Here is a 27,349-nt window from a genome sequence, read left to right on the forward strand (position 1 = left end):
CTTACTGTGTGCTGGGAGTTTGCTGAGCTTCTCCCAACACCCGATGCACTCCTCACCTCAGCTCCGTGAGGCAGGAACTGTCAGTGTCATCCCATTTTATGGATACGGAGGGCGAGGCTCTCAGGTGAAGGCACAGCTTGCCAGATTTAACCCTCCCACCTGCCTGGCTTTCAGCCCGGGGGCCTCCATGTGAAACCCTCCCTGCCTTTGCCAGCTGGGCTGCCAGGGAGTCCAGAAAAGTCCCCAAGTGAGCCTCTGCCCTCACCCCTTAGGGAAGAGACACTGGGCAGCGGTGGGGGCACAGACCACCCGGCGGGGCCGGGCCCAGTGCCTGCACCCACCCCCACCACTGCCACCCACCCTGCGTCAGCACTACACATGCAAATGCTCCTGAGAATATCCCCCATAGAAGAAACTCACCTCCATGTGCTGGAATTGCAGGCATTTTGACTTTTCGCCTGTCACTTATCAAATTCTTTGAATTTTTGGTTAAATAAGGAGTGTATATCACTTTTTACAATCAGAAGAGCCATGCTATTTTTATTGTGAAGCAAAAAAGGTTAATTAACTCTAGCAGGAGGCGGGGTCTCCACTGCTATGTGGGGTGTACAGGGTCATGTGCAAACAGGTGGCAGGGGCCTGGAGAGCAGGCACACACCCTAGCCTGCGCTTCTCCTGCTTGGGCTCTGTCCTGGGAAATACTCACTGGGGATGAAGATGTGGCTTCTTCTGAGTTTTGTAAGTGACACGCCCGGCTGACCCCCACCTGCCGGACCTCTGGGGTGGAACCTGGCCGTCTACTGCTCACCCACCAGTCGGGGAGGATCCAGAGGCTGGGGATTCTGGAACTTGCACCTCCTGGGAGAAAATGTGTGAGCATGCAGGTTCCTGCACTCGCCCCATTTCAGCTCACATCCGAGGGAAGAACTGCGCCTGATAAATGCTGATGCCTCTACACCCTGAGGCCTGGGGATCCTGCTTACAAGGCTACCAGAGAAGTGGGGTTAGAGAAAGTTGGTCCTGGTGCCTTCTCCTCGTCCCTACCAGCCCCTCAGTCTTTTCCTACAGGAGTTCTGAAAAGCTGTTCTACGGTCATTGGTTTTCTGGCCAATTTCCTGTCTGCCACGCTAGAGCTGGCCTGTCTTTTTCACGGTTGTGTGCGTCCAAAACACTAGGGCCACCACATAGTAGGTGCTCAATAAATGTGTCAGACGAGTTCACGAATGGCATGAAATATTGAGTAAAATTACCCATTAGTGAGGTTCCTAATTGTGCAAAAAGGCAAATGCCACCCAGTCTTCTGGTGTCCCCCCCATTAACATGGCGTGAGGGGAGTCTCCTTCTCCCCAACTCTTCCGAAGTTCCCTCCAGCAGAGGGGCTGCGCTAGGGGTTCTTGTGCGGGATCTGAAGGAGGAGGAACAGACCGAGGACCAGCCAAGGCCCCAGACTGACTGAGAGTCGAATCACAAACAGTCTCTGGGCCGGTCTAGGAGGGCGAAGGTGCCCAGGCTGCAGCAGCCCCAGGGACAGGCACCACTGGCACCACTCCTCTCCCCTGAGCTGATGCCAGCTCCGACTCCCCAAACCTCCTTTCGTGCTTCCTCAAGGATGGGGTAGGGAGAACGTTTTCCCCCGAAGAAAATCATTACTCTGCTGTTGGGGGTTACACAGGTCACAGTAGAGGTGGGAATAAGACAGGGGAGGCAGGACCCTCACCCTCACTCTCACCCCTCTCAGAGGAAGACGCTGCGAGCTAGGGCCGGGTGCACCATCTCCCAGTCCAGACTGTGTCCATTTCATGTTCACAGGAGCTCAGACCCACCTCACCGGTGCCTGCAGCCCTTGTTCCAGAGCCACCCCCGCTGTGTGGTCTTGAACAACCGCCTCCATCTGCAGAGTGGGGGAAAAGAACCCTGGGTGTGCCCGGGAGGGGCTGGTTCCTGAAACCTCCCCCTGGGTAGAACTCCTACTCACGCTGCAAGCCTCATTCTCACATCTCCTTCCCTGAGGAGCCTCCCAACTTTTCACATCCCACCACCCTGTTCTCCCTTTTCATGGGTAGGTCCCGGGGCTTACAGAGCCACCGCTCCCCCAGCACTGGCTACGTCTTACTAACAGAACAGGCTGCGTTTCTCGAGCATTTACAAAGCACCCGGGACTGAGCTGAGCCCTTGCCACAAACGGTCTCATTTAATTCTTACGATGCCCCGTGTACTGGGAGCTTATTACAATCCCCATTTCACAGATGAACAAACAGAGGCTCATAGAGGAGATGCAACCCGGAGGACACTCTTATGTGGTGACCACTTACTCCCTATGGAGGGGGTGTGGCCTCACCTGGACTTGGGCAGCTGCAGGCACCAAGGCACAGCCCACCAGGTGTGGGAAGAGTCATGGGGGCAGGTAAGCAATAGGCTGTCAGGGCTGGTGGCAGGAACTCACAGGGCGGCTGGGACAGGGGACTGAAGCTCCCACCTCATGACCAGGGTACCCAGTACTCCTGAGCCCGGTCCCCTGAAGCCCCTCCCTGCCAGGCCACTGCTCCTTCCAAGGGCCCAGGTCTGTACCTGGCCTGTGGCTGGGGGGTCACAAGCATGGCCACTTTTGGCCCCAGGAGGATTTAATTCCTTGAGGGCTGAGGCTGTCAGATGCAGAGGAGGCCAAGTGGCTGTCCCACCCCATGCCAGCGGGTGCCACTGGCAGGGCGGCCTGTGGAAGCCATGGTCACCTGGAGCCTGAGCAATCTCCGTCCACCTCCTCTTGCCTCGATACTCTTCATTGTGGAGAGAAAAGGCAGAGATCCTGGCCAGGCTAAGTGGGAGGATTCTGTACTATAGGACAGCACTCAGCAATGTCTCAGGGCACAGGGGGGCTGCCTAAGTGCTGCTGGTATTAGGACTATTTTCCGGCTTTCACGACTCATCATAATCAACTGTTTATCTCAATCCCTGTTCTGGGTCAAGGTGTCCCAGGAAGTGGTCAAACCAAAACCTCATCAGAATTAACCTGGCAGAATCAGGGCATAAGGAAACATGGCAAAACCCAGACAAGTCCCGAGGCGGCAAACCCACGATGTCCACGCTTATGCTGTGAGGAGGCCAGGGGGTGGCCACCTCGCTCCGCGTCCCTGCCCAGCAGCCAGGAGCTGTGTCTGAAGCCCGCCTACCCCACGCCTCCCAGGGCCAGGATCTCACATTCCAGCCGACCTGCAGTGCCTCTGTGGGCTGCAATAAAAATTCCTAGACAGGTAGTCAGGTAGGAGGCAGGCCCACAGGATGAGCAGAGAGAGCAGGCACAGAGTGCCAGGTGCCCTCCCTGCCCCACACAAGTCAGAGCCAGTGGGCTCGGGAGCTGCCTCCTCGACCTTTCCCCCTAGTTCTTGTAGGATGAGACCCAAGCCCAGGATCTGAGACCTGCGTCCAGGAAGGTCTGCCAAACCGCAAGCCAGACAGGCAGCAGAACCTCCCCAACACCTCCCCGCCCCGGGACTTTTCCTAGCAGTAACTGGGTGAAGGTGGGGGCCAGCACACAGCAGGTGTATTTGCAAGGCCTGGGGCTGGGACACACCTGAGCCCTTTTCTTCACTTGCTTCCAATTGTCTTTCCCTCTCTCCAGAGCTAAAAAGGTACAGGAGGAGGCTAGATAATAAGTCACAAACCTATTCTGCAGAATATCCACCCATTTCAGACATTGTGAAACAATTAAATTATGGAGTTTTTCGTTTTTTGTTTTTTTTCCATTACAAAAAGAGAACGCTGAGATCTTGGTTAAAAATACACAGAGATCAGGATGCCACACAGCTGTGACCTGGGGCAGGATACAGACACTCTTTGAGTCTCAGCAGGCTCTTCTGCAAGCCTTGTGAGGTGTTGGGTGTTGACGGGGCACCAAAGAAGTACCCAGGGAAGTGCTGGCCTGTCCATCATCACCAGCAGGCTGAGATTCAGGCTGGAGTCCCATCACCAGCTGGGAGCATCTCTGAGCTTTCTCTGCAGGTGAGGACAAGACGTCCTTCTCCATCCACACCTCTCCACCTCCCAGCCCTGCAGCAGGGCCACAGAACTCCATCTACCACTTTCCTGAGGGCAACATGACCCTGTGACCTTGATCTCATTAGAATCGAGTTGCCCCTGACCTTCACATAGCTGGGTGACCTCCAAAGGCCAAAGAACAAAGTGCTTCCATCCTGCAGGAGGAGCAGCGGATCTGTAACTGCTGATTAAAGACCCACGAGGGGCTTGGGACACAGCTCCCAGATGACACTCTCAGCCTTCTTGATTTTTGCCATACCCAAGTACCCCATTAAAGGAATTAAAAAAGGAATTAAAATTCTTCAATATTTTTCTTTTCAACTGAAAGAAAATATTCAATTGATTTACTTATTACTTAACCCGATCTTAAGCAATAATACTCATGAAATCGACAATGTGCTTGTTATATTTTTCCTAACATACATTCACGTGAGTATGGAACTATTAAATTTTAAATGCCCATCCACGTGCCATCTCCAATTTTCTCATGGGCTACCGTTTGCTTTGTGTTTGTAGATTTCTTAGAACTGACATGGGAGGGTGGCTAGGACACAGGTGGGTGCAACGGGTTCCACATCCAGCCGAGCCAATTACCCTTGGGCAATTGACTTCTGCCCTCTGAGCCTCAGTCTCCTTATCTGTAAAACAGGTCTAGTAGCTCTTGGAGGGTTGCATGTAGCGCCATGTAAGACAGGTCTAGTAACTCTTGCAGGGTTGCATATGGTGCTGTGCCTGGCACATGGTAGGCACTCGGGAAATAAGGGTATGGGAGTCCATGTTGCCCTCACAACAGGAGGAAGTCAGGACTGCTTCCCAGCACTTCTGTCTCTAGATGAAAAACAGGCCTGAGAGCCACAAAGCTGGTAAGTGAGGCTGCCGTGACTGACCTGGCATCCCAGTGCTGCAGCCACACTGCTCTTTTCTTTTTCTTCTTCAGAGCATGCTAGAGTGGAGAGCGGAGGAACCACTGCCTGTCAGCCCATCTCACTCCAACGAGGCTCTTCCAATACCCCCTCAGCAGCCATGCCCCAAGCCCAGGACACGAAGCTCCACGCTGAGGTCCACGCTGTCTGGGAGGAAGGCAGCCTCGGTGTTCGCCGCCTCTGAGTAACCACCTCCCCAAGACATGATTCATACCCGTCTGGGGTCACCCACATCCTCGTTCCCTACAAAGGAATGCAGGCTAGGTGAGGCCGGCAGGCGGTGGCTCTGGGCTGGAGCCCAGTGGGGCTGGCATCAGTGGCTGATGGGCTGACCCAGCCCCAGAGCTGCTGGAGTCGGTCCAGTCTCCAAGGCTCTGCCACTACCCTGGGCCCCCTGGCCGGGGCTAGGACAGACGCCCAGGTCTCTGGTGCCCGTTATGGGCCCAGATTCAGGTTACAAAATGTTTTCCCCACAGAGGCACCTGGCATTTCACCGCTAGAGAATCAGACCTCCAGCCCAGCTTGGCCCTTTCACAATCCGTCTGCCCTGCTTAAAACTGCAGGCCTGGCCGGGCGCCGTGGCCTGTAATCTTTGGGAGGCTGAAACGGGAAGATCACTTGAGGTCAGAAGTTCAAGACCAACCTGGCCAACATGGTGAAAACCTGTATCCCAAAGTACTAGAATTACAGGCGTGAGCCACCGTGCCTGGCCTAGCAGTACTCCTCTGATTAGCACCAGAAGGATTTTGTGGCTGAAAAGTGGCCTGAGTTTCCTCCTCCCCATCACCAGACCTCAACTTACCCATCTGCAAGCTTGGGGCTGGGGGCAGCTCAGCGGGCTTGACTCTGCCACACCCTGCGATTACCTGGGGGGTTTTAGGAAACCCAGCTGGCCAGGCCCCATCCCAGAGGTAGTGGGTCTGGGGTGCCGCCACAGCCCCTCAGGTGGTGTTAATATGCGGCCAGGACTGAGAACTACCACATTTTGCAGAAGGCTAGAGAGGGTCCCTCCAGTCCAGATGTTCTCTGGACTCTCTCCTCACCCCTCCTGGGGAGCTCAGATTCTGCCCAAGCACCCCACTGGTCACAGGGACCACTTTCTCCCTTCAGCTGCAACCCGTTACCGACAATTTCTGCTCCCTCCCGCTCTGAGCCCAAGGGATCACTGTAGGTACCCTTCTAAGGAGGGAAGTGTGTGGAGGATGGGAGGAGAGGAGGAAGCAGCAGAGGCCCCCAATCAGCCCATCCCTTAAACCAAGTGACACGCGGTTCTGAGGCTCAGGGGAAGGTGGGCTCATCCCTGCCTAGCCGAGTGAGGCACAGGCTTCAGGAAGAAAGAGGTATGAGCCCGGGCGCCCCTGGGGCTCCAGGAATGCCAGGAAAACCTTGTGTCCAGAACTTTCCCCTTTGACCATGGGCTGGCCAGTGGTCCTGCTTCTCTGTGACTCTCCCTCCCATTCTGTGCCAAGACACTGCAGCCCAAGTTCAAACCCTGCTCTGTGGTGTGCTGGGCGATCCCTGGCAAATGACTCAGCTCCTCCTCCTCCACGCGACGGGGTTGCCATGAGGATGAATGAGACAGAGTGTGCAAAGTGCTCAGTGAGCACCTGAGCCACTGTCAGTAGGAATCACTAGGGTTCAAAACGCCACGATGTCACAGGCAAGAACCCAGAAAAACAATCAAGGAGATAAAGTTGTTGGGTGTCACGTTCATTCCCTAAATACTAACTGCTTCCCAGATTCTCCCCTTTCTTGTTTTTGTTCCTGAACCCCACCCTCAATTCCCCCCCGAGTCTATTCTGGGAAAAGGATCCAGAGCTCATTCTCACTAGAGTGAAAGGGAATGCCTCGAAGAGCAGAGCTCAAGACTTTTGTGTAGAAAGGCTGGCAAGAGAAAATGGAGGCCTCTGTGCATATTTCCGTTTTCACCCTTGATTTTTAAAAAAGAAAAATAACATACTGTCAAGGAACCAAGGATAACGCTTACTCCGGGCAGTCATGCTCTTTGGGGAGCCTTGCTCTTGGAGTCACACTTGGATGCTGCTTCACTAAAGTGCTGGAAGGTCCCCGCTACATGGCAGCTGAAGTGTGGGGCTAAGCCATCCACAGGTGGGGAATGTCCGTAGAACTCATGGAAGGAACTGCCTTGGGACTCACACAGGGTGACAAGGAGGAGCAGATGGGAGTTGGTCCTGGTGGCTGCATGCACCAGGATTTCTGCAGCCCCCACTAGTCTTTTAGTCAGCTGTTTGTCCGCACAACTTCCAGTTTCCTCCATAAGGATCATCCACATCCCGATGGCCAACAGGTGTCATCACTTGAGCCCTCTCTGAACCCCGACTGGGAGCAGACACTGGCAGTACCACCTCGGTGAGGATCTGAGCCCAGCAAGGATGGAGGGTGCAATTGATTAGCAATGTCTGCTATGGGCAGCAAATGGGGGATTCCGATCGAATGCCGTGCACTCAACATCCCTCATCTATACTTTGAAAGTCACCAGACAGCTCAATAAATACTGGCTGGATTCTACAGGGTTACTGGCAAATTTCTCCTCCAGTGAACTTTCTCATAGCCATCCAGCCAGCAGCTAGACAGACACCAATGGAATGCTTTGCACTTGGTCCTGGGCTAGGAGCTGGATATTCAAAACTACCTGAGACAGGCCTTTGTTCCCCGATGCAGAGTGGAGGATGCAGTGCAGCTATGCAGATGGGGAACAAACCAGAGGAAAGCACGGCAGGAAGAAATATTCCCCTTGCAGGCAGAGCCTAGATTTATATGGACAGTTGGAATTTGGACTCATAATTACACCTCTGGGCCATGTGGCAAGCAACTCTGATTACCCTCTAGATGGGAGGACAGTGACAATTCAGGGCCAAAGCAACTAATAAAATCAGGCAAAATAAGTGGCACCATGTGTAAGTTCACAGTTTGGAGAATAATGCAAAGAACTAACAACCGCAAACATCTAATAATTGTCATTGTTGGAGAAATGAGTGGGAAATGGGGCAGAGGCTCCCTTACACGTGAGCCTAAACATTTAAACATGTGTTTCATGGTAGGTCCAGCTGATACATTTTTTAAAGAGGCAACATTCTCTGCATCTGTGGCTTATGACTTGAAACGTCCCTCCAGGTTTGGCGGGGGTATCCCTCCCGTGTCAGCCTGCTCAGAGATCAAGATCCATAAACACAGGGAGAGATACACCCGAGATAGGAGTGCATTGAGCTGCGATCTATCCTAACAATCAACAGCAGCAAATGGAGTGGTGTTTAAAAGCTGGTTGGTGTTATTTCATCGGTTATATTCACCCATGTAATGACACCCTCTCCATCATTTCAATACACCCGCCTCTTTCTCCCCTATCATAAATAGATTAGAAAACCAGTTTCCTCCTATGGCCGTGACCCTATTGGCTTCTAAGCTCAGCCCCATATGAATCAGCCCTGGCTCACTGAGATGGCATCTGAAATGACTCAATAACGAGGAGGCACAGACACCAATAAATGAATCACGCCTTCCGCAAGACCAAACCTTTGGCTTTTACAGACACCAATTACAAAGTAGAAAGAAAAGAACAAAGAAATTACTCAGGGTGTTTGCGCAAAGTTGATTCAGAGGTTTATAGAATTATTACCGACTAAATTGTCTTTAGGAAGGCAATTAGAGCTCTGGCCAGCTACAGACATCAGCTCAGCCCGGTGAGGGGAATCTGCGGAACAGGCGGGGCAGGCACCAAGTTCCTGCAGGGTTCCCAGACCTGCGCGAAGTTCCCTGGCTTCACTTTCCACCTTCTTCTGGAAAAAGCTGTTCCGGACCTTGCAGAAATCCTAAGACGTGAGCACGTACATATAGATATACACACACACAGACTTGGCAAAAGTCTCTGTATTAACTTTTATTTTTTATTCCTTAAATGTAGCAGCCGTAAGAGGACATCAAGATTCTCCCTTCTCTGGGAGTCTGAAGCACATCACTGACCATAATCAAACTCTCACGCCATCTCTCAACTGACACCCACGAAGTGTTTCAGATCGAAGTTCTGTTACCTGCTGCATAACTCAGGGGAATGAAGAAAGGCGTTTGCTGTGGCCCCATGCAAATTCTGAGCCTCCCTAAAGGAAGTGTGGCCTCTGGGATGAATCACCCCACGGGCTCAAACCGAATCTTGTTGTCTGGGCATCTGAACCTTACAGGACAGCTTGTGCAGTCTGTGGGTGTCACCCATATCAGGGATGTGCAAGTCTAGTGGGCGGCTTGATGCAAGAGGGAGCCAACCTGAGCTCCACTCAACTCACACTCTCGGGCAGCTGGCCCGCTTACCACCAATCCCTACTTACCATCAGCACCAACACCCTCGTGGCCATTTATTGAGTATCTACTAAGAATCAGCCCTGTGATAGGTGCTTAAAAGACAATTTATTTAATCACCTCTGTGCAGCAATTATAAATCCTGGTTTATAAATGAGGCAGCCAAGATCAGGGAGCGTAAGGAGCTGACCAAAGACTCCACATCTAGAAAGAGGCTCAGCTGTGTTAAAAAGCCCCTGGACCCACGGCCGGGCGCGGTGGCTCAAGCCTGTAATCCCAGCACTTTGGGAGGCTGAGACGGGCGGATCACGAGGTCAGGAGATCAAGACCATCCTGGCTAACACGGTGAAACCCCGTCTCTACTAAAAATACAAAAAAACTAGCCGGGCGAGGTGGCGGGCGCCTGTAGTCCCAGCTACTCAGGAGGCTGAGGCAGGAGAATGGCGCAAACCCGGGAGGCGGAGCTTGCAGTGAGCTGAGATCCGGCCACTGCACTCCAGCCCGGGCTACAGAACAAGACTCCGTCTCAAAAAAAAAAAAAAAAAAAAAGCCCCTGGACCCTGCCAGTCTCTCTCCCTGCGCAACTACCAGGTGCCAGGACTGCCCCACAGGCTGAGCAAGGCGTGTGGGGTGCAGGGCAGTCTCTCGGGATCTGGTCTAGATGAGCAGAGGGGCAACCAGGCACCTGCGACCACTGGTGCTGAAAACCTCCTGGGGGAAAGAGCAGTTTGCATTTGCTCAACATTTCTGAAAACTGATTCAACTTCCCACTTCTCTTGCTGCTGAGGACACAGCCTGGAAAATCTGATTTCACCTGCCTGGGGGAACCCAGGGCAAAGCAGGGAGAAGGTCAGACTCACCTGAGCTTGCCCTGTGACACACCTGTGGGAGGTGGGATGCCCATGGTGGACTCCAACAAGGGACCTCAGAGAAGCCTCCCAGCCTCGGCGGTTGGAACTCACATGTTTTGACAGTCCATGTTTTACATATATCATACATAAAATGCAAATGTATACTGTATATACTTGAAGATACGTGGCTCTAAATATGAAAACACACCTTTTTATATTCTTAACCACTGACACTCAGACAAATTCAGGGCTGGATTTGTCACTTTCATGCTCCCAAAGCCAGCGATGGAACCGGCCCCTCCTGGAGACCTTAAGGACCAGCAGAGACTCTTCCACTCCTGATGCCGATGCGACCTGCATACTGGGAATCCATGACAACCTGCCAATGACAATAGAGGCTGACAGCTGCCACTGACAGACCCCACCACAGGCCCACGCTTTACAGAACATGTTCTGGGGAACAGGGAAACTGAGGCACACAATAATTCTGCTTCCACCGTCAAAATGTTTATTGATCTATTTGGTGTCAAGATCGTGCAACTTCTATCAACACAAATAAGCACACGGCACAGCCACCTCCCCTGAAACTCCAAAAGCCTATATTGGGGGGCAAAGGATATAGGACGGTTTCTTAGGGCTTAAAAGGCAAAGTGGCATCTCGAAACTGCACGACCGCTAGCTGGTTCTGGCTGTGGCCGTCCAGCCTGGGGGGAGCCTAGCACCACTGCCAAGGAGGATTGGGAGGTGTTTTTTGCTGATGGTGAAGAGTTGGTTTGTGGAGGTCACAATCAACCTTTATCCACCATCCAGATCCCCGAGCCAGTGGGGATTTTCAACTTGCTACCAATAATTAAAACTCTCTTTCCTGCCATAGAGCCATTTCCCAAGCCCACTGAAACAATCACAAAAGATTTTAGTTAAAAGACATCAAAAAAGGGGCCTGGCATGGTGGCTCACACCTGTCATCTCAGCACCTTGGGAGGCCGAGGTGGGCAGATCACCCGAGGTCAGGAGTTTGAGACCAGCCTGGCCAGCATGGCAAAACCCTGTCTCTACTAAAAATACAAAAAATTAGCCAAGTGTGATGACTCACGCCTGTAGTCCCAGCTACTTGGGAGGCTGAGGCAGGAGAATCACTTGAACCCGGGAGGTAGAGGTTGCAGTAAGCTGAGATCACACCACTGCACTCCAGCCTGGGCAACGGAGCGAAACTCCATTTCAAAAAAAAATAAGTAAATAAAAATAAAAATAAACAAATAAATAAAAGACATAAAAAAATTTAAAAAAAAGAAGAAAATCAGACTATACTTCTAACCTTTCTGACTCCTTATTAGTTTATGGCAGGGACTGATTCCAAGCCACCTTTCTTCCTACCCCCATCCCCATTAACAACAAATACATACTAGAATGTGCTGGAGCACTAGGAATAGCTGATCACCACCTGATACCGCTGAAGTTGAGTCATAATAGCTGCTTAGCTTGGTTCAACGTGCGGCATCTCAACATCACCTCTGAGCAAACTCCACCTTCCTCCATGAGGAGGATATTAACCCCAGGACACTCCCAGTCTGCAGCAAGTGTGTGCCAAGAAGAACCACGCTAGGAATTCTCCTTCTGGGGGCTTGCAGCAAGCCCTGGCAATGCATTTTTGCCATTTGATGGCCTTTGTAGAACTAAAGCCATCACTTGTGAAACCTTGGCCACACAGGACAACTGGAGCAGGTGCAGGGGAGGTGGGTGCGCATTGACTTCTGTACCTGTCCCTTAGCTCTACAAGAGAGGGCAGGTATGAAACTCAGGCACAGCTTCCTGCCCCAAATAGTGGCAACTTTGGAGCATTAAAAATCACATTTTGTGCCAGAGGTGCTTTTCAGGTAACAGTCTTGAAAACCCCATAAAACAGATGTCATTCTTCCTTCCACTTCACAGAGGGTCAACTGGAGGCTCAGGAGGATACCACGTTCACCCCCGAAATGAAGGTCTTCAAAGCCTGTATCTTGAACACAAGAATCTGGAATCTCTTGCAAGTTCGCCTGCCCACTTCCTCCCTTCATCCAATGCATATTAGACTCCTACCAGGTTCAGGACACAACCAACAACCACTCTGTGCTTGGTGCCTGGGGGGAAAGCAGACATGGCACAGCTAATGACACAAAAATTGGATTACTGCCATGACAGGTGTGACAGGAGGAAGACCAGGGTGCTTGTGGGCCCCGAATAGGACACCAGGCTGGGGGTCTCCCTAGGCGAGGCCCTGAAGGTGCCTCTGAGTGTGGCCTCTCAGCTACCCTTCTGAAATGACTCGTGTTCTTTCACCTGTCTCCCTACAAGAGCGGCAGCTTGCAGAGGGCAGGAATTCATCTGTGTCGTTCCCTGACATTCTGCGGCCCTGGGAACAGCACAGGAGGTCAGAGGTGCGTGGCAAATGGTGCTGAACGCCGAGCCCCTGCGGAGGCTGTGTCTAGTGATGTCCCCTATCAAGCCTACATTTGATTCCCTGGGAACATTCCCCAGCTACTCCCTAAACCCCTGCCATGACATCTGCTGGTGCTAGTATGTCAGAGATGCACAGAGGAGCTGGAGACACAGACACCGGCTCCTCACACAGTCTGGCAAGGCACGTGTGTTTTGGGGAGGCATTTCCAATGAATGTCAGCCAGTGTCTTGCCAGAGTAGAATGGACCCAATTGCTCTGAGAGGTGGCCAATTCTTATGTGTTCTTCCCTAACAAATGGTCCAACATGGGCTTGCACTGTTGGGAGCCTAAAATACCACTGCAATGGCCAATCTTGCAAAGAAGGCCCTGGAGCTCAGGAGGTCGATGTGGTGGAAAAGAAAGCCTGGGAATGTGGGCTGCACGGTCAGGGAGCTTGGGTTTGAGTCCCAATGGAGCATCAGTTCCTGGCTGTGTGACCTCGAGCAAGTATCTTACCCTCTCTGATCCCATTTTTGTATTCGCAAATTGGTGCAGTAGCTCTCTCAGGGTTGTTTTGAACACTGAGAAAAATGCTTCACTAATACCTGGCACATAATAATCTCTTCACATTCAGCTAGGAAAAAAAGCAGAAGCACAAAAATCCATCAGTCACCCGGGGAACAGAAAAGAGAAGCCATTCTGTGGCTCTCGGATAGCTTGGGGATGCCCCAAGCTCTTCCAGGTCCACCCCAGGGTGCTGAAGCCCCTGCCCTGGCTGGTAAGTCATTCTGGGATTTTTCCCAGTTTGGTGACCAGCAGTTCTGCCAGTGCCTGACAAGACCCTGACGAGACCCCTGAGGTGTCAAGGTTTGGCTTTGTAGTGTCATCCAACGGGAAAACGAGGTTGACTGTCAGTACTCGGCACTATCACAGCTTCGCAAAGGGGTGCAGCCCACCCCGGGGAGCAGGCAGGAAGGAGTGCTTGGAGCAGAAGTGAAACTGAAGACCGGCCCCTCCCCGGCCCTCCCGCTGCTGCACCTGTCAATGGGGGCAGGGGAGATCAGGGCCTTTCTTTCAATGGTTTGCCTCTCATACGCTCACCTGTTAAAAATTTCAATTGATTCTCAAAAAGGGAAGCCCCAAACCATCAGAAGCTACTGTTTTGTGCCTTGCCTTGTACCCCCTCTTCCAGCCTCTGTCCACCAAGCCTGGCAGTGGATTAAGGGAACCCTGCTGGCAGGCCCGAAGAGACTGTCTGGGGCTTCCTGGGCCGGCAACAGGCAAGCTGGGGTCGTTGCCAGCCAGGTTTGCAGTGGACCTGGTAAGGACAAGGAGTATTACACAGATAGTCAATTACCTCCATGTTCAAGGCCATGGGCCCCAGATGGGCCTGTTGATTCCAACCTTCCCAGCCAGTCCGAGGGTGGGAAACCTTTTTCTGGTGAAGGCCTTCTCATCACTAGGCACTCTGTTAGAGAGTGACCGCTAGGGAACCAGGCAGAAAGGACCATCGAGTCCAATCCGCGCCACCACCGCCCACCTCCACGAACACACAGCTGCGCCAGACACCAGGCCACACACAGCCAGAATCTCTCGGCACCCTCAGCACAGGGGCCATTATCACCCCACTTTACAGACCTATCAGGTAACAGTGAAGGGGAGCACAAAGGGGATGGGACCAGCAAGTTTTGACATCTCCATCCCTCTGGCCCTCAGTCACACTCCTAACCCACCCACAGCAGGGCAGGTCACTTGATGGGACAGATGGGGTCTGCCAGCAGGTTCTGTGGGGCTTCTTGGTGACAGGGGAGACAAAAGGAACTGCCACACTTAAAACCCAGGAGTTTTATGTCAAAATCTAACCATTCAGCTGCCCTGGAATGGAAAGATCTGGCCACTCAGGGCCCACGTGGCAATGGTGGGCTGAGCACTGGTCACAGTGCCTTTAAACTGGACTCTTGCCCCCGGTTCCCTGGAGCCCACCCCAAAGACAACTGAGTTTGCTTCCCTGCGCCATGCTCCCCCAGCCTCGGGGAGCCCCTGGCATGGCATGGTACCATCCTCGTCACTCCAGAGGGTGCATGAGGAGCAGGTCCGCCTCCCGCACAGCTCCTGCACGTGCCCCAACCATGCGTGCGTTACGCAACACTTTGTAAAAAGCAAAAAATGGGCCCTCGGCTTCAATCTCCTTCTCTCAGCATGTGCACCATACAGAACCCGAGGCTGGCAGCAGCACAGCCTCCGAAATTCACCGTGTAAGAGTTCCCTCTCTTTGGGCAGGATCCCAGACACCGGGGTGCCTGTGAACTTGGTCTCTGGATGCGAACACCTGAAGCGAGAAGGCCACACCAATCCTCAGGTTTGGACCCTGCCACCAGCACCCTCCTCTGAACATTTTCTGGCTTTTAAACTATTGACCGGACTATAAACATTTAAACTCCCTGGCCCTGGGCCAAGTTGGAAGTGGAGATGGTGGGGGTAGGCATGTGGGAACACCTGACCCCGTGGCTCTGGGGCAATCTGGTGGCGGGTGCATCTTGCAGCATGGAGGCTGCCTTGGGGCTCCTGAGGGAGGCAGCTCTGCTGTAGACGCTTCCAGCCTCCACGGACCTCCCGACAGCCTCACTTCTCCTGGGCAGCAGCACACACGGCTCCACTTTCCTTCTTTTTCGGACAGAGTGCATACGTTTGCACCACTTACAGGGGAGAACGTGCACTCTTCCCCCTTCTTACGTGGTCAGAAGTTTTAACCATTCCCAACCCAAAGAGAAGAGGGCAGGAAAGACCGACAGGAGTAGAAGCTGTGCGTGCCTGTGTATGAATGTGTGTGTGCACGTGTGTGTGTCTGCACGTGTGCGCATGCAAGCACCCACTCACAGGCGTGTGTGTGTTTGTACAGGAACAATTAGTTATTCTGTGCCTTGACAAACGCTAAACTCACCTCGACCCTGGGTCACACTGGGCAGTGTAGCTGGCTTAACCCAGACCTCCTGGGAAGCTGCGGCCAACTGTCTGACCTAAGACTCGGGTCACAGAACTCAACTCCCTTAATAACTCCCTTAGTACACCACAACCTAAAACCCAGACAGTCAGAAAACCTGCGGGTGAAAAGTCCCAGGGTTTAGCGGGCCCACAGGGGAGAACAGCTGGTGTTAGACGTCTGTATTTTAACCCCGATCCAAAACATCAGCTTTCACTAACGCCGGGGTCTCTCCTTAGAAACGCAAATCCAAGATGAAAACGGGAAAACTTCATCTCAAGAGCAAGCCCCTGTCTTTGCTTCATGGCACACAACAGGCACTCAGTAAAGCTGAGTGGATGAGTGGCTGCGGAGTGGCCACAGGCCTTCACAGGGATGGACGTCTGATGGGAACTGAGGGTCTCCTGGCAACGCAGATGCTGCCCTCTGGCCCTCAAACCCCTTAGGAGAAACCACTAATTGATTAAACAGTGGTCTCAGTAAGGGGCATTTGACCATGTCTGGAGACATTTCTGGCTGTCGAACCTGGGAGAGGGGTGCTGGTATCTAGTGGGCAGAGGCCAGGGGTGCTGCTAACACCTTACAGAGCACAGGACGGCCTTTCCTGCCTCCCAACAAAGAATTACTGGGCTCAGAATGTCACAGTGCCAAGGCACTGTCTCTATACCCTCACTTGATTCAAGCAAGTGTCAAAACAGCATGTGCCAGGCAAACCCAGGGAAACCTGGGTGCCCTGTGAGTTTCTGATATTTTCTCATATTTGTTTGGAACAGGCTGGAGAAGAGGAATCAGAGGCTCGGTGACTCTGGCCAGTGGGTGGAGTTAAAAAGACAGCTGTCACCGTAGATACCACCAGAGATGGGCCCAGGGCAGGGGCACCTCCCAGGACCCTCAGGAAATGCCTCCCGCCTGAGCAGACACCGGATGGCCCCAGGTTCAGTCTTTTCCCGAGAGAGACAACTTAGCATCCATCGGGGCCCCAAATTTGAGATAACAGCCAGAGGAGAAAGACCAGGGGGTCCTCTCTGAGACGCAGCTGAACTGAAATGAGGTAGATGAGGTTGCCAGGAAAACCGGGTGCCAGGAGTCCTTTCCTCAAAAGTAGCCGCGTCAAGCTCCAGGCTGTCATCTGTTAGGCTGTCACTCGTGCTGCCTGCTTTTAATCCCAGGACCCCTGGCTTTTTAAAAGAAAGGGTTTTCCCACGGGTATGTTTTGGGAACACTGAATTGCCACCAGACAGCAACCTCATCCCTTGACTCTCAGAAAAAATGGGGCCCCAGGAGTATCCTGTTACAGTCAAGCCCACTCCATTCAACATCCTGAGAGCAGACACGAAGGGGCTCTGACCATTTCCTCCAGCCCCCAATTTCAAGGAGGACCTGCCCTGGGGCCGAAGTTCCAAATTCAAGAGGCGCGCGGGTGTGCAGTCCAAGAGAAACCACCCTGGCCTGGGGCTGGTGTGGGTTTTGGACCTTGGGCAAAACTTTCCACAGTGGGCTTTCCTCATCTATAAGCCAGGGATGTGAACCCCGAGCTTGCGCAGGCTCCTCTCAGGTCTGAAATTTGGGGTAGCTGAAGACCACACAGGGGAATCGGCAGTGGGTGGGAAGCCGGGTCCAGCCCACTGACCTCCAGCCAGGCTCAGCAGGGCAGAGATCCTATCTTGAAAGACTATAGAATTTTAGATTTCATCCATCACGGTCTCATTCTTCAGATGAGGAGAGTGAGGCCCATCATGGCTTAAGGACCTAGCAAGGTATCTTACAAGATAGGAGCCACGTGGACACTGCCTCAAAGCCCAATTCCAAACCATCCATCAAGTTCTAGTTGCAAACAACTCCCAGCATGTACTAGGTGAAAAACAGCAGCCACTACTAGTTAAAAGAAAAACCAAGTAATAGCTTTTTTCCTTTCTTTTTTCCTCCCCTCGCTTCCTTCCTATCTTTTGGTATAAAGAAACTCCAGGAGACACCAGGCCTGACTACTTCCTCACCCTAGTCCTTCAGGGAAATCTGATGAAAACAAACAGTTACAGTATACCTGCATTTTAAAGACTGGTTGGTTCCCTGGCGCCTTGCAGCTTTCTTTCAATAAGTAGGGGGCTGTGTATACACAGAACACAGGACTAACTGGGGCACCCAGGGGCCAGCTGGAACCAGCCAGGGTTCCAGGTATTAACCCCAAGGGTCTTACTCACTTAAAGGCTGCCAGGGGCGGCCGGGCAAAGTGCAGAGGGTGGCAGCAAGGCATTTAGCAAGAGGCCTTTATGTCAGTTCAAAAACATCATGAAGGACTGAAGAGCCTAAGAGAGGACAGAAATAAGAACTATGCTTGTTTTTTTTTTAAAGTCCTGAACCATAAAGAGAGACAAGAGTAAAATGCTGCACTGTGCCCAGCCCTTGGAATAAGGGTGACACAAGGATGTGTGCCCCTTGAGCAGGAGGTCCCCAAGGCAGCTTTACAGAACAAAGGGCAAAAAGTGAGGCAACCAGGGCCCTGAAGCAGCAATCCATCTAAGGCAAGACTCTCCAAACGTGTGCGAACGGATTTTCATAACATCCTCGTGCATTTCATTAGCCTCCTGAGTTCACAAAAGGCCTCTGGGAAGGCAAGTCGGTTCCGCAAACGCTGGCTCTGGGCAGGTTCTCCTGGCACCTCGCTGGTCTGGCGCAGGCCGGCTGGAGGGGGTAGGGGGAGAGCTATCCGTTCCAGGCTGGGATGGAGTGTCCAGGTGGATGGATGGAAGGACCCACCGCCAAAGCCCAGCGAGCCTGGTTATTTTTACCACTCAAAGCTCACTGTATAGGCTCAGGGGCCACAAACTGGCAGCCGCCTGCGGACACTTGCTTATGAGCTGCCCAGACACTGCCTTCATTCCACGGCGGCTGCTTCCCAGCTCCGGGCCCCAGCTAGGGGCAGCCTGGCCCCGGCAGGGAAGGGCTGTGTGCCCCTTCACCTGGGGTGCTTCTTCAGAGTGGGAATGGGGAAAACGAAAGCTCTGGGAAGCAAAAGGTCCCCGAAAAGATGGGCTGGGGGACAAGGTGTAGGCTAGAAGCTAGAAGCCAGAACCGGGGAGGTGGTGGTTCAATTCCCTGCTCAGCCAAATGTCCACCTAGGTGGGCTGTGTGTGCAGGAGGTTCGGACTTACTTATCCGAACTTTTGGGTGCACAGGCGGCTGCGTCAGCTACAAGGTTCAAAACCCCATTCCCCACCGTTGGTCCAGTAACCCCTTTTAGGGCCAGGCAGTCCCAAACACAAACAGCCCCAAACTTTGACTCCTTTGTAACCACGGCTTCAGCCAGACTGAACCAAGCTGTCCAGACAGAGGCTATTTATAGGTGCGTCGGGGACACAGACACTGGCACAATGACACACACACATTCAAGATCCACGCTGGGCCAGACGCGCCAGCGCTGAGCCCTGGATTCAGACACCTGGACACACACGGTCCGCAGATCCCGCCCAGCCAGACCAGACCCCCAGAAAGACGCACACGCTCAAGAAAGGCACCCCGGCCCGGACACGGGAAAGACACACAGAGAGAGGCAGGAAGACTCGGAGGCACGCACTTTTGGGCAAGACCGCGACTCGGACCCCCAGACACCCCGAGAGACGCCGAAGACCCAGACAGAGCCACGCAGCCACGCACACTCCACAGACGCACGGACATCCACTCAGAGCCCGAGACACAGCGCCGCGAACACTCCAGACACACGCCCGGAGCCCCAGACACCTCGCAGACCAGACAGTGTCTCACACGCCCCTCCACCCCCGCCCAAAGTTGATAAAGAGCCGGCCTAATTGCTCCATCGCGACTGCCCCTTAGGGAAATAAAATGGAAACTTCACGGATCCGCCCGCACCAGCCCTCCCGCGCCGTGCGCCGCCGCTGGGCCCCGGGTCCGAGTCAGGGCGGGCGGGGCGCGGACAGCGGGGGCCCTGCCAGGCTCGCAGCGCCGCGGGACAAAGCCGGGCCGGCCGCCAGCTGCCGCGAGCCGGGAGGGCGCGCCCGGGGCGCGGCGGACGCTGCCGGGGCGCAGAGCGTTCGGTCCGAGGGGGCGCGCACGGCCCGGACCCCCGCCCGCAGCTGTGCCCCGACATAGGGTCCGACCCCGACGGAGTCTCCGGGGAGGGGGGCGTGGGGTCACTCACTGATCTCCATGCTCTGGAACAAAGAGCGTTTGCAGTTGCACGTGCAGGAGACATTGGGCTGCCCGGCGGCGGCGGCGGCGGTGCTGTTGACCCCCATCAAGCGGTGCATGGACGGCGCGGCGGCGCGGCGCGGGGCGCGGGGGGCGCGGGGGCGGCCGGGGGGGGCTCCGGCCGGCGCCCGGAGCTGGGGCCCCGCATGCAGGAGGCGCGCGGCGGGGGAGGTGCGCCCCGGCTCGCCGGGCTCGGGTCGCCGCCAAGTTCCCGGGGCGCCGCGGGGCTCAATGCGCGGGACCGCGCTCCTCTGCGCCCCCCCCCGGCCGCCCCTCGGCAGCCCCGGGGGCGTCGGCAGTGCCCGCGGGTGGCGTCCGGAAAATGGGCTGGCAGCGGGGCGCGCGCTGCCGCCGGGGCTGAGCCTCTGCCGCTAGCTTTCCCCAGCCGAGCGCCTCCGCCGCCGCCGCCGCCGCCGCCTCCTCCTCATTCAAGTCCAAGGAGATCGGGTTTCGCTCCGAGACCGCGGTCGGAGGCAGGCAGACGGTCTGACGTCAGCGCTAGACGGGGCTGCCGGTTCCCACCGCGCGGGGGCCGGGGAGGGGGCGCGCGCTGCGCCAATCCCCGCCGAGGTTCCCCCGCACCCCCTCCCCGAGCCGGGGGGCGGGGTGACGGGAAACGGGGCGGGCTCTTAAAGGGCCAGAGCTAGGCGGCCCACGTAGACCCGGCACCCGCGCAACGGAGGAGGGGCGCTGTGCCCTCTCCCCAACGGCGGTCAGCTTGGAACGCCAGCCCGGCGCACGCCCGCGGCCAGGGAGCCGAACTCGGTGCCAGCCGCACCCGGGCGGGTTGCTGGTGCGCCCTCCCCTCGGCCCCGTCCCTGGGGTCCTTGACCCAGGCTTTTGGGGCTAGCCTGTCTTCTGAGGAGCACAAGGTCCCTGGGGGCTCAGGGAAGAGAAATTGGAGAAAGGGGGAGGAAGCCCCCAAGATGGATCACCCATTGCCTGATTTCGCAGGAGACTGTCCGCCTTCAGTTCTGCAGCAGCTCGGGAATCATGGCCCACTGAGCCCCTAAGCGCTTTCACCCGAACCCAAGGAGGACGACCAGGAAAGACGGGAACTCGCGTAGACACGCCCGGAAGCCCTTGTCATGTAAATAGCTGTCGGGGACTGGTGTACCGTCGCCGCCCCAGCCGGCGGGACCTGGGGCGAATCCACACCCATTGTCTGCTGCCCAAGGGGCCACCGGCTGGGGGGCGCGGCGCCGGAGTTCAAAAGGGATATGAGCGGGAGGAGTGTACTTTTATTTCATTAAGTTTTAATTACAGGAGTGCTACAAGAACACATTCTTCTGGTTTAAAAAGATATTAAAATATTACATAAGAGACCTCCCCTCCCTGGCCCACCTCCAGCCTCTTAAGAATTTAGTGGGTCCCCTCTTAGACACTTTCTCAAAGCTTCACTTATTTAACAAGCACTTAAGGAGCACCTACCTGTGCCAGAAACTCTCCAAATATTAACTCAACCTGACACCGACTCAGTGTGGCCGAATGTCATTCTCCCCATTTTACAGAGCGGGAAGCTGGTCAGGGAAGTTGCTTGTTGAAAGTCACACGGTGGAGGAGCCTGTGTTCCAACCCAGGACCCTGGGGTGCTGCCTCTCCCTCTCCCACATAGTCCTGATTCTTTAAATATCCACATATTCCTGTAATGCCTGGAGTTTTAGTAATTAGCGGGGACTTAGTGTGTGTTCAAAGCAAACAAACAAAAAAAGCTTTTAAAAAGTGTTATTGTGTTGGTAAACAGTTTGGATAGAGAAGGAAAAGCTGGAATTTGGGAAATGAAGGTGGCCTCAGGGGAGAACTTACCCAGACCAGAGTAAATTCATCCTTCAGAGAAAGCCGGTGCAGGAAGTGGGTTCCTGCTCTCCCTGCACAGGCACAGCGGTGCCGCCAGAGCTCCCCCAGAAAGACTGGGAGGCCTGTTCCGGAGAAGTCAAGCCCAGGGATGTGGCTCAGGCTGGTCCAGGCTCTTTGGAGGAGTCCAAGAATGCCCAGCCCAGAGGGAGGTTCAGAGTCACTGACCACCTTCTGTTTGAGAGGAGACGCTCACTCTTGGAGCCACAGCCAGCACTAGATCAGGACCCAGGCCCTGGCCCAGGAGTGGGGCAATACCCAGGGTCTACCCCAGATGGCACCCTGCTGTGAGCTGGGCTCCCTCAGCCCCTGCCTTGAGGAAGGGGCAGTATCATCAGCGTGTCTTTTATCAGGGGAAATATTGCTGCAGTTTGGCCTCTGCAACTTAAGAGAAAAGCTGAGGGGTCCTGAGCGGCCCTTGGGGGACCACTGCAAATATTGGCTGGGCCTGGAGATAATCTGGGTCCCATTCACTTCCTAGGGTAAAGGAGGTCATCTTTACCACTCCTGCTTTCAGCCATTTCTTCATTCATTCAATCAACTAACTGGCTGAGCTGCAACCCTGAGCCGAGGGAATTCAGCCATGCCAGACCCAGCCCCTGCCCTCCGGGAAGTCTCGGGAGACCTGGCTAGTCTGGCTGGGAGAAGTCACACGTTGATTGTCTTGGAAGTGAGATGGCATTTACACAATGGAGGCTGCACTGCCAGCAGGCAAAAATAACCAGTTAATTCAGTGGATTAAAGAAACCAAACCTACCCACAACACTTGACCTCCCATTGATCTGTCTGCGACAATGGCAGTGGCTACCATTTATTGAGTGCTGATGGTATCACCTGGGATTGACTTAGTGGTCTCTGGCACTAGTTCCAAAGTTGATTCTGTCTGGAGAGCTTAAGGCAGTGTTCAGAACTGAGGGTCCAAACCTGAGGGTCACCCAAAGATGAGTGGGACATAGCTGTGTCACCTTGGCTGAGTGCTTTCACCTCTCCAGCCTCAGTTTCCTCTTCTGCAAAATGGGTGGCTTCATGGCACCTTCACATGGTGTGATTGCGAGGAATGAAGGGATTGATGCCTTGCAAATAGAGAAGAAGGGGCCGGATACATCTTAGTTGTTATGTTAATCATCTTGGCAACCCTGGGAGGGAGGAACCACTATCATTTTATTTTCCATTTTACAGATGAGGAGAATGATGATTCCAGCACAGACAGGGCCCCTGACGGGGCAGTAGGAAAGGAGAATTGCTTTGGAAGGAGCATAGGCTGGACTGCCAGCATTCACAGGAGGCTTCGTGTGTGCCCAGGACTGCCAGAATTAAATACAGGACACCCAGTTCAGTTTGAATTTCAGATAAACTATGAATAATGTTTAGTATAAGTATATCTCAATTTAACTGGATAGCTTGTGTTTTTCTTTGTGAAATCTGGTAACCCTAGATGTGCCAGGGATTGTGATGCCGGCAATTTGGGCATGAGGGGCAGAGCCCACTGTCAGGCACAGGCAGAGGAGGTCACAACTCCCTGATTCTACCCAGGGGAAATGGGCACAGCCAAGGTGTTAATGGGCTGAGGAGGGAGGGCTCACCGCTGGGAGTGGGAGTGGGGAAGGGGCACCACGATTGGGCAGGCCTGAGTCCCTGGGAAGAAGGCCACAAGTCAGAGGTAAAAGAAAGGTTTTGTTCACTCATTCAACAAACATTCTGCTCCTAGTCAGTGTGAAGCTCTGTGCTGGGTACTGGGCACAGGGCTGGGAAGAAAACAAACTCCCTGACCTCGTGTGACATTGTGAGGGACAAAGGGACTAAAGACACACATGCAAACTCATAGGCCAATGTGGTCAGGAGGTCATTTCAGACATGGTGATGACAGGCCAAAGGCCAGAGTTGGGGTGAGATCAAGGAAGCCCTCTCTGAGGAGGTGGCATCTCATTCCACCTGTAGTTACCGACCACCCACAGGTGCAGCCCCAGCCATACTGAGGCTCACAGGTGAGGCTGACATCACATGTGTAAAAAGATGAGTCCAGGTGGTAATTTCAGAGAGACGAAACCTGGGAAGAATATAAAGGGAGAGGGTTTGGAGGCGACTTGAGCCCAAAGGGTTGGGTTTCCTCTCTGGGGAGACGTGGGCTGCGCATGTAGGAGACAGTGGAGAGGGGGTGCCAGGCCGGTGGGGGCATCAGGAACTAGGAGACTCTCATGGTCCCAGTAGGTTTAGAGTTTGGGACACATTTCCCGGCCTGGCTGTGGCCGTGGGGTTGTGAAATGGGTGTGTGAAGCAAATGGATTGTGAAACAGGTGACTGCAGAGACAGGCCTTTCTGGGACTCCAGACAGTGTGTGCCACCATCCGCCCTGCCCATGGGTTTAATCTGTGGCAGGGGGGATATTTCCAGAGGAAACGTCCTGTTTCAGCAGGTAAAGGGGCTTTGCTCCCAGCGGCGCCGCGCCTCTGTGCTGTGCCAGACTTGGGCGCAGAGCCATCTTTGTGGGAGGGCAGCCCCCCTGCACTCGCCAGGGTCACATGCTCTGAAGGGTCGGGGTTTTATTGTATTATTTTATTTTATTTTTTGGTTTAGTTTACTTCTCTACTGTTGACCTCTTGAAATTCCTAATAGTTAACAATTTCTAAACACGGGGGCCTGCAAATCTGTAACCAGTCCTGCTCAGATGCCAGGCCCCCACTGGCAGCCAGTTGGGACCCCGTGGAAGTCAGTGTGGGTTTTGGCCACAGCCGAGGGTGGCTGGCAATGTCCTGACTGTGCCCGCTGGCCGAGGGTGGCTGGCCACTGTGGAAAGTGCCTGGCTGAGCCAACAAAGGTCCTGCTTGGGGAGCCGGTTGTGGGCACAAGGCAGAGGCCCTTCTTAGGGCCATCTGTGCCCCGGTCTGCCTGCCACCCCCTGGCCTGCCTGGACGGAGCTGCCTCTGCAGAATTAGTCTTGGGAAACCTTAAGCAACTTAGTGACCTCCCCTCCCAATTTAGCACCTTCGGAAATGGCATCCAGCAGGCTCATTTTGTTCCTTAGGTTGGGGTTAATTGGAGCTGTCAACTTTCACAGGTTAGCAACTTTGGACTTCATTTGTGTTTTGTTTTGTTTTGTTTTTCTCTTGTTTTACTTTTAAACACTAGTAAGAGCCAATGTTTATTGGGCACTGCCCATGCACCGTGCCAGGCCCTGTTCTAACCACTTCACATTCTTCCACTTAGTCATTCAACAAATATGCATTGGGATCCTACGGTGAGCCAGAAATTGGCTCACTGGATCCCCACAGCAACCCTCTGAAGTCCAAGCTAATATTATTCCCATTTGACAGATGGGGACACTGAGGCTCAGGGACCTAAGGATGAGGTGGAGCTGGGATGGGAATCCAGTACTTGGGCCCCAAAGCCCATGGGTTAGCCTCAGCAAATGACGCCTTATGCACCCCCTCTCCCTCCTCACTGCCTCTGACTGGGTCCTTCCTAGCCATCCTACTGGACTCGGTTGGCACTGTCCCCCTTGGCTCCATGGAGGCTCCCTGGGATCCACCATTGGCCTCACCACTGGTGGTGTTCGTTCATAAAAACTCATTTCCGACAACGAGGGCAGCTGACTCTGCAGCGGAGTGAGGCTGGAGGGGCTGGGGTGGTGAGAGAGGCCCCGTCAGCACCTGCTCTGGATCCGGCGTGGGCGGCCTTGGCAGGCTGCTCAGCTCACTGAACCCGCATCCCCTCTGCCACTGAACAGGGAGGAGCAGGATTTCACAGTGAGGGAGAGGCAGCGTCGGGAGGCCTCAGCACAGGGCCCAGCGGCCCCTGGACTCGGTGTCTGTGAGTTCAGCATCCCCTCCACTTGATTGGTAGCTCCAGCAGGCGGGCCAGTCTGGCCTGCAGTGGGTGCTTGGCAAACCTCCTTGGAGTAAATGCGGGAGGGGCACCTAGCCACAAACACACTCAAATCCCATTTTTGGCTGCCTTCATGACCAGCTAACAAGTCTTCCCGCTCACTCACCCTCTCCACCTCCAAGTATCCTTCCAACCAAGTATCCTTCCAACCGAGTATCCAGAAGCCAGTCATCTGGGCTAGCACCTACCGAAAAGAGCGAGGAGAGTTTGTATGGTATCCACCAGAACCAGAAGTCTCAGCCAGAAAGACGTGTTGTGCATGTGTGGTCTACACTGTGAGCTTGTGTGTGTGTGTTGCATGTATATGTGGGACGTACATGTGCATATTCATGCTGTGGGGGTGTTTGTATGTGTGTGGTGTGTGTCGTCTGTGTTGAGCGTTTGAGGGTGCATGTGGTGTTGTACATATGTGTGGGGTACACATGTGAATACTTCTGCCGTGAGGGTATGCGTGTGTTGTGCGTCATCTGTGCGTGTGTGTGCACATTTTCTTGGTTGCATTTTGTTTGTTTAGGCACTGATACATGAGCTTTGCTGCTGGACAAATGTCAGATGGTTGAGTTCTCCAACAGCAATCCAAAGAAGCTCGGCTAAATTGGCCACAGATGACACCCCCACCTCCACCCCAGGGTGCCATCCCGTTCTCTTCTGTCCAGTTTTTCAATTTCAGCAGGGAACTGGATTCTTCCCGAAAAGACAGGGCTTTGGAAGCCAGGCAGGGAGATAAGGGGTGGGCAGAAGGAGAGGACAGAAGGGAACATTAGAGCCAATTTGGTCTTCTGACAGATGGGTAAACTGAGGCCCAGAGAGGGCCATGACTTGGAGAAGATTCAAGGTGCCAGAGAAAGGCAGAGCTGAGCTAGGATCCATCCAGCACCTGACAGCGGCCCAGGCCCCGCAGGGTCTTTGGTTACCTTAAATAGCTTAATACACAGACCTTTCTAGCACAGGTTGAGCTTGAGAGGGAAATGGAAGATTCCAGATGTTTAACTCATGTCTGAAACACTTTCAGAAAGAACTATTAGTCATTCAAGCTGACTTCATGGACCAGAAACAACCAACCCAAAGTGTTCTGCGTCTCTCTTGTCACAAATGACACATTGTACTGTTGTTAGGAGTAATTAATAATATAAAACTATGCTTCTCAATGACATGAGAGAGATTTAGGAGAGGTTAGCCCTTTGTGTTCCGCTGCTGGGTTTGAGGGGAAGCAGGTAGAGTGGGCTGGGTGTGACAGCAAAGACCACACTAATCACAGAGGACTCCGACATGACTGTGTCTGCCTGGCTGTGTGCAGTGCTAATGCTGGGCACCTCACCTGGCACGGAGGCTATTCCATACCTCGTGCCAGGCGCTGCAACAAGCCGTGGGACTGCACAGTGACTAGCGCAGGCCAGCTCTGCCTCCACAGTTTCCCCCTGATGGGCTTACTCACTCATCTGCCCATTTCCCCAAAAACTGAATTCTGCATGCGGAAAACGGCGGGGTCAGGCAAGTATATGTTACCACTTCTGTGTGCCCTTGCTGGAGAAAGTGAATGAGCTACTCTGGGCCTCAGTTTCTTCAACTTAAAAGTGGAGATCTGACAGGTATCCACACATAGGGCAACTGCAAGAATTACATGGGGAATTCACACAGGGCACTGAGCACAGGGCCTGGCTTGGAGCAATCTCTTGAAAAAGTTAATTACAGTAGTCCCCCCGCCCCCACCACCCCATGCATGGCTTCTCTTTCCAAGGTTTCAGTTACCCATGGTCAGCCAAGGTCCAAAAATAGTGGGTACAGTACAGTAAGATATTTTGAGAGTGTGAGAGAGAGAGGGAGAGACGATATTCACATAATTTTTATTACATTATATTGTTATAATTGTTCTGTGTTATTGTTAGCTGTTGTTGTC

General features: G+C 53.8%; 1 protein-coding gene and 1 long non-coding RNA gene across 6 annotated transcripts in view; one reads left to right on the forward strand and one right to left on the reverse strand.

Annotated features, from left to right (window-relative positions):
* The window catches only part of PMEPA1 (prostate transmembrane protein, androgen induced 1), a 63,568-nt gene extending 41,510 nt beyond the window's left edge, over positions 1-22,058 (reverse strand). Inside the window, exon 1 of one of the 5 annotated variants that reach the window (XM_077952030.1) lies at positions 21,523-22,058. Coding sequence is in view for 2 of the 5 variants with exons in the window: in XM_015148722.3 (XP_015004208.3) it covers positions 19,667-19,775 (109 nt within the window). In the remaining 3 variants the exon portion in view is untranslated. Of the gene's footprint in view, positions 1-10,325; positions 10,344-19,666; positions 20,208-20,651; positions 20,914-21,522 lie in introns of those variants that run through there. The other 4 variants (XM_028828526.2, XM_077952031.1, XM_015148722.3 and 1 more) reach the window with 4 other exon arrangements.
* LOC144332199 (uncharacterized) lies at positions 20,668-22,333 on the forward strand. Its single transcript, XR_013400069.1, has 2 exons — positions 20,668-20,806; positions 22,052-22,333. It is a non-coding gene; the product is annotated as an uncharacterized LOC144332199 (long non-coding RNA).
* Positions 22,334-27,349: the final 5,016 nt, after the last annotated feature.

This window comes from Macaca mulatta, chromosome 10 (assembly GCF_049350105.2).
Source record: "Macaca mulatta isolate MMU2019108-1 chromosome 10, T2T-MMU8v2.0, whole genome shotgun sequence".
NCBI classification, from domain to species: domain Eukaryota; kingdom Metazoa; phylum Chordata; class Mammalia; order Primates; family Cercopithecidae; genus Macaca; species Macaca mulatta.